The 11,417-nt window shown below is 35.0% G+C and overlaps 1 protein-coding gene across 4 annotated transcripts; it reads left to right on the top strand.

Moving 5' to 3' along the window:
• Positions 1–3,587: 3,587 nt before the first annotated feature.
• Positions 3,588–10,562, top strand: LOC140885511 (sulfhydryl oxidase 2-like). 4 transcript variants are annotated; one of them, XM_073292492.1, is made up of 12 exons: positions 3,588–4,032; positions 5,498–5,522; positions 5,600–5,692; positions 7,392–7,573; positions 7,809–7,878; positions 7,981–8,049; positions 8,146–8,219; positions 8,294–8,432; positions 8,966–9,006; positions 9,509–9,655; positions 9,738–10,181; positions 10,300–10,562. In XM_073292492.1, exons 1-12 carry the CDS (start codon positions 3,812–3,814, stop codon positions 10,319–10,321), a joined length of 1,527 nt encoding a protein of 508 aa, XP_073148593.1. In that variant the 5' UTR covers positions 3,588–3,811; the 3' UTR covers positions 10,322–10,562. The 4 variants fall into 4 exon arrangements, with proteins under 4 accessions (XP_073148593.1, XP_073148592.1, XP_073148596.1 ...); XM_073292491.1 differs by having other exon boundaries at positions 9,738–10,562; XM_073292495.1 differs by having other exon boundaries at positions 3,894–4,032; positions 5,389–5,522; positions 9,738–10,562.
• The last annotated feature ends 855 nt before the right edge of the window (positions 10,563–11,417 follow it).

Here is an 11,417-nt window from a genome sequence, read left to right as displayed (position 1 = left end):
TGGTTAGCGTACATTACGGTCCCTTCATCCATATATCCCGATCGAATCAACAACCATTGGTGCATCGAGAGTCGTTCGAGATTCGATAACTATGCAATGCATCTTGAAGATCAAATAATGACATCGCATGTGCTACTAGGAAACCGAGTAACCTAAAACACATCATGTACTCTGGCCAGAGATTCGTCACACTAATATCTCCTCAGATCGCATAGGATATCCACACTCGCAAGTATGTGGTGAATCCTTGACAACAAAGCATCGACTCCTTTATGTGTCGTAACTGTACCCAATCCCGACACCTGATGACCCCAATAGAGTTGGTAAACGAGTCAAAATACAGTACTAGCATATAGAGTCTCAATTATGTTTCAAGTAGTAAGGACTAATGGTGTACAACCAAAACCGCAGACTTATCCACTCAAATAATAATAACCACTTGGAAAGTCCGAATAGGGTAGTTCGATCATTCATCATATGAATATCCATTTGCATGCTTTGAACATCTCCATGTTCATTACCAATGAAACGTGGTACTTGACATCACAAATGCTAGTCTTAATCTTGAGCGATCCTTATCCTTATTAGCGGATGGCTCAATTGACTAGGAACTGTTTAGAATATACAGTGACTATAAGATGTGTTTCATAATAGTGATCTCTCTTTATTCACTATCTCATCTTACTTAAACTATAGTATATTCAAGGTCTTTATCAAAACAACAATAATATATCACAATATAATAATATGAAGAAAGATAAAGAAAATGCCATTAATAAATGTAAATTATATTAAACAAAGATTGTTTATACATAGAGTCATAAAAGTCCTTAGCCACAAGTTGGCTAACCGGGCACCCACTCTTTCACTAGGAATGAGCGATTGTAAGTTCCAAGTACTGAAACTAATATTTATAACTTAGTTGTCCCATTGAACCAAGGTTTTGGGATCTCCAATTTACAAGGTTGGGTTACCTCTATAAAAATTTATATTGTGGGTTTTAATCTCATTTTTCTAAACAATTTGTATATTTGATCTCTATTTATACCTTTATTAAACGGATCCGATGGATTTTCCTTTGATTTCACATATTAAATAAAAATATAATAACCTCATTTGAAATCAATTGTCTTATGGTATTATGTCTCCGACGAATGTGTCGAAACTTAACATTTTAAATATTATTTTGTGTTCTTTCTATTGATGATTGACTATCGCAATGAATAATAATAGAAGACACTGGATTAGTCCAACAAGGAATATCTTCTAAGAAATTTCTAAGTCACTCAGCTTTTTCACCAGCTTTATCCAAAGAAATAAACTCAGATTCCATGTTGGACCGAGCTATACATGTTTGTTTATAAGATCACCATGACACTGCTCCTCCACCGATTCTGAACATATATCTTCTAGTGGACTTGAAGTATTTTGTGTCAGATATCCAATTTACATTACAATAACCTTCGAGGACCGCAAGATATTTTGCATACACTAATCCATAATTTGATATGTATTTTAAATATCCAAGCACTCTCATTAAGGCTATCCAATGATCTTTACTTGGATTATTGTGAATCTACTTAACTTATTTACTGTATATGCACGATCTGGACGAGTAGAGTTCGTTAGACACATTAAAATTTCGATAATCCTTGCATATTCCAGTTGTGAGACAGGTTCTCCTCGATTTTTGGCCAAATGTGCACATAAGTCTAAAGGTGTTCTAGCTGGAGGACGATTTTTGGCATTGAATCTGTCAAGAATCTTTTCAACATACTGAGTTTGGGATAAGAAAATATCATCAGATATTCTAGAGATTTAAATTCCTAATATAATATCACATAATCCCAAATCTTTCATGTCGAAATGTTATTTCAACATTTTCTTGGTATTTATGATCAACTTTTGATCATTACCCATAACTAACATGTCGTCTACATATAAACATACAATTACATAGGCAATTGAATTACCTTTAATGTAGACACACTTGTCACATTCATTAATTTTGAAGCCATTTGACAATATTGCAGTGTCAAACTTTTCATGCTCTTGCCTCGACAGTCGGCCTTTATGTTACTTCAATCTACATATTTTCCAAAAAGATTTGATATTGTTGATAACAATCGCAAGACAAAATTTCTCTATTACAATGTGTTAAACCGGTATAGGCAATTGTCTCTAAGATACAACGACTTTTTTCTTATCAAGCAATCGAAGCACAACAATTACTTGATTTCTGCGAACTCTTATATGCGAAACTTTCAAGTAAATAGAAGAGAAATTATGCAGGAATATGTATGTTCTTGTGTGTTGTATATTCTATAATGCAGACAGAGGATTGTTTATACAGACAATCAAGATTTTGTGTTCAAAGAAAACGACTTTTCGTTGAAGGAAGCAACCTTATGTAAAAAACCGCTTGTATCGCATATCGATATATTGTTCTTATCCACATTAGAACAAAGGTATATATTATCACAACTGTTATTCCATCATGAATGAAAGAATAGTCCGAAAAGATGCATTCATTTGGAGGAATACCGCTGCCTGGAATCCCAGACAGCATGGCTCGCGCTCAAGCGTGCATAACCGCGTGCTCGAGCGCGTGGTTATTTGCCTGGCCCTCTTTGCTTGGGCCAGGCGCGGTCGAGCGTGCACTTTTGCATGTTTGAGCGCGACCTCTTCTGTACGAAACGTTTTCCAACTCAATTTTGTGTCTTTTTTCATTCAATTTTCCAACAATATATAATTTCGATTAGTAAAGGTTCTAATACATGATTTTTTTCCCCAAACATCCTTCTACATTTAGTAATATATTTATATTTACATGAAATCATCCGTAGGAGTGTTCTAACTTTGGTTAAAACCTAGAAAATCAAATATCTAAACTGAAGAAATCAAAAAATCAAACCGAATACTGATTTTTTTAAATTCAAATATAAATATTAAAATCAAAGTTTATGACAGTGTTTGAGATTGTTTCTAAGAAGCGACTTTGAGCTGATCGTTGTTCGGTTTCAAATTTTATATGTAAAACCGAATCGATCGAAAAAATCAAATTTAATCAAATTAATAAGTTCACTTATAATTTTTTAATAGATTATATAATATATGAAATGATAATTCGTGAACTAATAATCTTTTTCTGTTAATTTCATGGTGGGGATTGTTATTTACTTAATTCATTTCGACTTTATAATTAAAAGTTTTATTAAAAAGTAAATTAAAAAGATAATATATTATATTTTAAAATATATTAATTATTAATTTAAATAATTTTCAAAACCGAGATAACCGAAATTTTTTGATAGAAAACAAAACGAAAAAAACGCTTTGGATATGGATTATATATTTTTAAAACAACAATTAGAAATAATCAAAATAAATTGCGTAAGTAAAACGAACCGACCTGACCAATAAACATGACCTTAATCATCGATTTTTTAATTTTAAATATTTTCATGAGTCAACAACTTTGTAATAAGAAAATTAATTTATAACTCCTAAAAAAAATTAAATGCCAAAATTTGACCTAAGAAATATAGGCAAGTTTCCAAATATTAATATACATTAATTAGTACAAAATTCTTTACCTCACTTTCTCCCTATTTATACTTTTCCGACCACAGCCTAAACTAAACTTCGCCGCGTGAACATCACGGTTGGTGCACCACGCGCCGCTTTCGGTTCACCAGCAAAACGGCGGATCACCGTACGTAAAACGACACAGTATTCTTCCCCCTCAAAACCCTCGTCGCAGAGCATCGATATACGCGGAGAAATAATACGTACACGATCGTTTAGTTCCATGTCTTCAGTGATTGGTATCATTTTCTTGATTCTTTCATTATCGTGTGCGGATTCGATTTCAGCTTCAGCTTCGGTTGGATCTCGTTCAATTTTGCGATCGATCAACGATGATAAAGCTGAAAAACCAGATCTTGCGGTTGAATTGAACGCCACGAATTTTGATTCCTTGCTTAAGGAGACCCCAGCAACTTTTGCGGTTGTTGAATTTTTTGCTCACTGGTAAAGTTACTTCTTTTATGTGTAATACGTTGATCCTTGTTGAGTGATGAGGGGTGAGGTTATTCTGCCTTTGTGATTTGTATGTGTTTGTTCACATGTGAGGATTGTGATGATGTAAAAATCGAGTTCAGAAATGGAAAGTAGTGATTTTTTGGAGGGTGTGAAATGGTCTCTGTGAAGAAAACTCTTGTTCCATTATAATCTATCTAGTGTGTTGGATGTATGCTCAATGGAAGATGAAGCTTTTTTGATAAGTGGTATTTCGTTATGTAATCAGTTCTTTGGGAATATTGCCATTTGAAACTGAATATTTGAGTATTAGTGATGATGGTGTTTCTTCTTTACTTTTGATGGATAAGCGGAAGTTAGAGAAAATCGAGCAGATGATGTAGTAAGCATAACAAAATTGAAACTACAAATTATCAAAGTGGAAGTAACACCATAAGCAAATGGTTTATGAGATAAAACCAGGTTATAAGAATAGATCTTATGTGGGGGGATTTTCTTTTCATTGTTGCTGACAATAGAAGCTCATCTTAAGTCCTAAGAGTTGATTTTCCTTTTCGCTGAAATCAAAGGAATTGGATAAGATTCAATTGCTCATGACTGATGACATGGACCAATGGTGTACCAACTTGTTTGCAATGAAGGGGGGTGTTTAAAAACTTGAAATGCTGGTCGCATTAGCAACCAGCTAATGTGTGGTTGGGTGATCCGAAATTGGTGGATTATAGTCTTCCTCATGGGCTGTACTAGAAAGTTATAGTGAGTTGACGAGGTGGTGTAATGAGTTTTTCTTGAAAATCTGAGCTAACCATTTTGTGTGGAAATGAGTCAATCGCTAGCAAAACTGAATGTTCACCTATCTGTCATCCAATTCATAGAAAGATCGATTTTTGGTTAAGTTAGCTAACTAACATGACAGTTAGCAGAGGTGCGTGCAGCAAATGTCCAAATCACTGGTAATATAAGGAGTTGATGGTTATGCTCTCTTCTTGGGCATATAAACTGGGTGCAGAGAAGGCTCAGCTGGAAAACATTACATTTCTGAGTGATTAAGTGGTTTGCAGAAGAACCCGGTCAAAGAGTGAAAGACAATAGAAACCCACATGCAAAGCGATCAGTAACATTGCTTCCGGTGGACGGGACTCTTTGGGGCGAACCACCTAAAATCTTGCGTTTTTATTCGTATATGATTTCTCTTCATATTAGTGTGATTCTTTCTGCATTGATCTTGATTGAAGTCCATTACACAGATTATAATTTTGATTAATTAAATTCAACAAAGTGAATCATTTTTCTACATATTTGTTCCAGAATGCAAGTGACAGCTTTTTAAATTTATATTTGTTTTAGACACATTAATTTGTAGGAAGAGGGATAAAACGATCGTTGACATCGTGGAATCAACCACATAATTTATTTGGACTTTGCTCATAAAATTGTTCTGTCTTTATTTTCGCAGGTGTCCTGCTTGCAGAAATTACAAGGTATGTTTGGATTCTACTTACTTGGTTATATTCCATCCAATTACTATGTTTCTCATTGAAATTTACTATTTGGGCAGCCTCAATATGAGAAAGTTGCAAAACTATTTAATGGGGCGGACGCAATCCATCCAGGGATCATATTGATGACTAGAGTAGATTGTGCCTTCCAGGTACTCATGTTATGCTTCCCTATTTCTTCATGAAAAAGAGAATTCAGCTATTCGTTGAGCTAGTTTAGGCGTTTTATGTTGTGTTGGTGAGTGTGCATTCTTTAAATGGTAATCTACAATGTCACTTTTGTTTATATGTTAAACTTTCAGTGCTAAATAACTGGAAATTACCATGTTTGCCCAAGATTTATGATACAAGCAACACACTAAAACCTAGCTTTATCGAATGACAATCTCAAAGAAAACTGCTTTCTTGTAACATATTCAGTGATATGGAGTACTTTTTTCATAGGTCCTACATTATTTTTGGGAGTTCTGGAAATTTATTTTATTTTGGTGGCCATGGTTGAGAAGGACTTCAATTGATGTTACCCGACAGTTTTCCAATTATATTTCGAATAATTCCATGACAAGCATTCTCATCTGGGTACATATTTCTGGGTGTATTTTATGACATTTTCCGTCGATCCAAATTGGATGTTCGTATATCTGCAATGCTTTGTTCTTTTATATTTTAAAATGTCAATTTTTACTGTACCATATATCAAAAGTTATGCTTTGACATGTACTAGATGCCAACCACTTTTTTTGCAAAAATGGCTAGATATCTAATCTCTTCATTTATACAACTCATCTGAAAGTTCTTGCTACTTCACAATCCTATGTTCCATAGTGGAGCAAGGGCGTATCATGGGTCCAAGTTTAATAGCTAGTTGCCAAACAAGCTGATATAGGATCAGATGAGTCATGTGATACATAATTTGGTGGCTCCTATTTTAGTTATGGAGTTGCAATTTTTCTCAACTTGTTTTTAGTTTCCAAGTAAAGTAGAGTGAAATTTTTTTCTTAGTTTAAGTTTATATATTTGATTAGAAAATTCTCAGCTCTTTCTTAGAATAGTCTTGAATCTTGTGTATGAATTCACTTGCAAGCAGATGCATGCAGATGCAGACACTTACAAGTTTTTTTAAAAAAAATAAAAAAGATATAGACTCACGCAAAACGCGCTCATCTATTGCTACTTCCATTCTGCAATTGATTATGACATTTGTCTGTTAATCAGGCTATTAGATCTGACAGCTAGCGAACATTTAAAATTAGAAGTATGGCTCCAATGCTAAACTTGGTATATCTTTTTGAGTGTATTTTATGATATCAAAATTATTAAAAAAACCCAGTAATCTTGATAAATGTTATTAAGGATACATGTGTGCTTCTCAGTCAAGGTACAACGCGAATGTGCGCCTCATCGATGTGAGACATATCTACGCATAATATAAAGAACATTGATGTATAAAGGTAGGTTGTTGCATAATATCCATAATCCAATATGTAATTAGCAAACTATCATACAACTATTCAAAAGAAATGCTCATCGGATATGCCAGTAGTTATGAGTACTAGTATATCACTTGTCATTTTGAACTCACAATCTTTGCAATACTGAAATGGACCTTTGAAGCAAGCATCGGGCCTTTTAGGAGAGCCGAGGTGCACGCTTTACTAAAAACTTGTGCCTAAGCAGGCATTTTATAAGCATTGGCTTATGTTTTCGACTATGCTACTGATACAATTGCTTAGATAGTTTGACTTTGTGCTATTGAAGGGATCACTCTAAGAGAGATACTAATTTACCTGGTGGTGAACTGCCTCTATCATCTTATGATGGTTTCTTCTTCTTACTTTCTTGGCAGCACAGGTAAATACTAACCTTTGTAATAAGTTCTCTGTTGATCGCTACCCTATGCTTCTATGGGGCCCACCTTCTAAGTTTGTTTCTGGGAGTTGGGGCCCAAAGCAAGATAAGAGCGAATTACTTAATATTGAAGATGCGCGAACAGCTGATCGCTTGCTAAATTGGATCAATAAGAAGTTGAATAGGTACAATACATGTTTGCTGTTGGCCGCCCACTTTTGTAGGTGGAGTTGTAAAACATAAGGTGCATGAGTAGTTTCAATATTAGAGACTGCTTTATTTCTAAAATTTTTGTCCTCTTCGTTAAATCAAATTCTTCCCGTGCTTGTAAAAGGCTGCCAATAGATGCATTACTAGACGAGTATTGACTTCATATCGATTTGTATTATTCTGTTGACATATGTTGCATTACGTTTACAGCTCATATAGCTTGGATGACAAGAAATATGAGAATGAGCATCTTCAGAGAAATGCATCAGATCCTGGACAGGTACTTATGAGCTCATGTTTTGAATGGTTGATTATATCTGAACAGTTTCAACTACATTATTATGTACCTTTCTGACTTGCTGACACTTATTTCTTGAGAAAGATTGCACGTGCTATATATGATATTGAGGAAGCAACATCCACTGCTTTAGATATCATTTTGAAACACAAGGTGCATATATACGTCACTTCCATTTTTTGCTCACTTCTGATTTCGTCAACCGACTGCTCTACTGATTAGCCCTCTTATGCATTAATAACTGGTTAGATGATCAAATCAGAGACTCAAGCATCACTTGTAAAATTCTTTCAACTTTTGGTGGTCCATCACCCATCAAGAAGGTCGGTGCCTTTTTTCCCTTGTATATTGTTTGTTTATTTGCAACACCCTTTTTAATTTGAATTTCAATCATCAGGTGCCGGAAGGGAACTGCACAAATACTAGTTGATTTTGACGAATTTTCAGTTAAAGCAAAGGAAGCTGCAACTGGTGAAGAGAAAGGTGTCCTTGGGAATTATGAGATTTGTGGAAAAGATGTTCCCCGTGGTTATTGGGTATGTATGTCAGTTATTCCACCCTCTTCTTTATGTGTTATGTAAGTTCATTAACTTAATGTGGTGAAAATTCACCTGCCACATGTAAATTTTATGGAAATATGTACAAGAAAGAATCTATCATGATTCAAAATTTATTATTATTCTCTTAAGTAGTGTGTCTTGTAGTTTAAATCAAATCCAGAAGAGGATACAAAGTTATTTATATTAGTTGAGACAATGTTCTTGTATATGATGTGTAAGTAGACACCAAGACATATGTCATTGTTTATATCGTATGGTGTGAGTATCCGGTGGACCTCGTTACCTGTTTGTGTGACATCTCTGTAATTTGTATTTCTTTATTTTCCCAAAACTGCACAACTTTCATATGCTTAAAAGTTAAAACCGTCTGGTAAATCACTTCTGCAGATATGGTTTCTCTGTAAAAATATGATTTTACGTCACTGTCGTTAAGTGAATCCGTGTGGTTCTCTCTTATAAATGAATCAGCATCTAACTGTTTCCTATTGGCATTTGAATTTTCTTTGTAGATGTTTTGTCGTGGAAGCAAGAATGAAACTAGAGGTTTTAGGTAAGACACATACATAATCAGTTTCTCGAGTATCCGCTATTTTCTGATTTTGTTGATCCATTGCTGAGAAATTTGCTAATTACACAGGCAATTAACTGGGATATTGAACATTGTGTTGGCATCGACGTGTTTGAGAATCATACCCCTTGGTTCTTGTTTGAGAACAATTTTTTTCCTTAAATATTCTTGATTGGCCCTTGGCATTCTGTCTTTTGCTTAAAAGTAAACTACTTCAATGCATCATGGGAATGCATGTTAGTCGTAGCTTCAAATAGGACGACGTCCTGAAGAACGTCTTGCAAATGACATGCATATCAAACCTTGAACCACCATTTCACACAACGTTTTCCGCTAGATGTTTCTTGGAATGTATCTGATTTTAACTGGTCCCTGGTCCCTGGTCTATTAAAGCTTTTCTATCATAAATTTAACAACAATCAAAATGGAGACACCTTTGGAGTTGTAGTAGCATGCTTAACTGATATTTCTGTTACTTTTGCAGTTGTGGATTATGGGTTTTATTGCACTCCCTTTCTGTACGGGTTGATGATGGAGAAAGTCATGCTGCATTTGCCGCTATTTGTGATTTTATTCATAGTTTCTTTCTGTGTCAAGAATGCCGGCAACATTTTAATGACATGTGTTCAAGGCAAGCCGCCCTGCGTTACCTTTCGTCACAATTTTGCTGTAGAAAATATCACATATAAACATATGAAACTTAAACTTTGCAGTGTTACTAACCCTTTCAAGAAAGCTCGTGATTTTGCCCTTTGGTTGTGGGATGCACACAACGAAGTTAATGAGAGACTTATGAAGGAAGAAGCAAAAGAAGATACTGGCGACCCTGAATTCCCAAAAATGATATGGCCTCCGCCACAACTTTGTCCTTCCTGCTATCATAGGAAGAGTACAAAGGATGATGATAAAGATGGGGTCAATTGGGATCGTGATGAGCTTTATAGGTTTTTGGTCGACTATTACGGGAAGACACTTGTATCCTTGTACAAGGATAAGGAACTTCTCTCAGACAACACTAATATATTACCAGCTGATGATATAACAGCCTCAGCACACGCGGTTGTGGTTCCTGTTGGAGCTGCATTGGCCATTGCTGTTGCGAGCTGCGCGTTTGGAGCCCTCGCCTGCTACTGGCGCCAACAACAGAAGAGTCGGAAGTATAAACATTATCTTCATTCTTTAAAAAGTATTTGACTATAATGAGGATGATAGTGAAACTTCTGCATCATAACTTAATAAACGTAGTTACGTCGTTTTTTTATACGAAAATTTCAGGCCAAAGAGAAGCTGGAAGTGATGTTTACAGAAATTGTACTTTAACATTGGTTAGAGTTCACCAAGAAGTGAAAATCAGATGTTTATCCGACATCAAGAAGAATTCTTTCTCCAAGATTGTAGCTTTGAACGTTTTATCTGTAATAGGAGTGTAAAGATTTTACATACGGTTTGTAATTTAGGTAAAAAATTGATTAATAACAGATGGTTTTTTTCAAGACTGTAATTTAGTGTGAGATAAGTTGGATGTGATCTTGTTTGCATTATCAGTTGTAGAGGCGGTTCAATCCGATTCGTAGCTAGATTCAACTCTATGGACATGTCTTTATCTTATGTATATTATTATGACATCGAGGTCGGATGGAGACAGTGGAATCCAAATATTTTGAACCGTAAGATACTTGGATTGCAATGTCTCGACGAGACAATTATTGGTTTCTCCCAATAATTATATTGTTTTTCAATGATAATGGAACAAGTGATCTTGATTTTACTAATGTATAATAGCAAGATTGCTCTTTTATCCAAATTAATTTATATCTAATAATAATGGTGCAGTTCGAATCTTTTATAATTTAAGTACAACAAAGTCGCGAAACACGTGGAAATGACTCCGTAACTCATCCTCTCCATTGAAGTACTGCATTTGTTCGATCATGGGATGTGCATATACACATCCACATGGGATCCCTTGAACTCTTGGACTGTATTATAGGACCAGAAATGGTGAGACTGGTCAAACTAAATTTGCAAACAATCCTATGTATGTCTCTTACCTTTTGGTATGTATGGTTTAGCATAGAAGCTACTGCTTTCAGTGTGATGCAGATGCAGATTGACTGGATTATCACAGCAACTACTAGCATCAACTGTCGTTATCGAGGAAAAATATTAGGAAAATCAGTGATAAGGATAATTGTAGGTGCAATATTAATTGTCTTGTTTAATAGAGCAGTTTAAAACGTGATATGCTTGAATTGTTGTACGGTTTAAAATATTTGAGTTGCTACGTTACCAACAAATATAGCTTTTGATAACGATACAAACACTCGGTCCTACTACATGCAGTTACATTTCTAGCCGTCCAACTTATTTTGTTACCTAGGATCTTACAATCA

The sequence above is a fragment of the Henckelia pumila genome, chromosome 2 (assembly GCF_033568475.1).
Source record: "Henckelia pumila isolate YLH828 chromosome 2, ASM3356847v2, whole genome shotgun sequence".
Taxonomy (NCBI): domain Eukaryota; kingdom Viridiplantae; phylum Streptophyta; class Magnoliopsida; order Lamiales; family Gesneriaceae; genus Henckelia; species Henckelia pumila.
Note: the sequence above shows the minus strand (reverse complement) of the source record. Positions and strands in the feature narration are given on the sequence as shown.

Bases quoted from the DNA above. Each gene is read 5' to 3' on its own strand.
- LOC140885511 (XM_073292491.1), top strand. From the start codon at position 3,812: ATGTCTTCAGTGATTGGTATCATTTTCTTGATTCTTTCATTATCGTGT. The intron at 5,693-7,391 runs GTACTCATGTTA...TTGGCAGCACAG, and splicing joins GAGTAGATTGTGCCTTCCAG to GTAAATACTAACCTTTGTAA. The intron at 7,879-7,980 runs GTACTTATGAGC...TTCTTGAGAAAG, and splicing joins ATGCATCAGATCCTGGACAG to ATTGCACGTGCTATATATGA.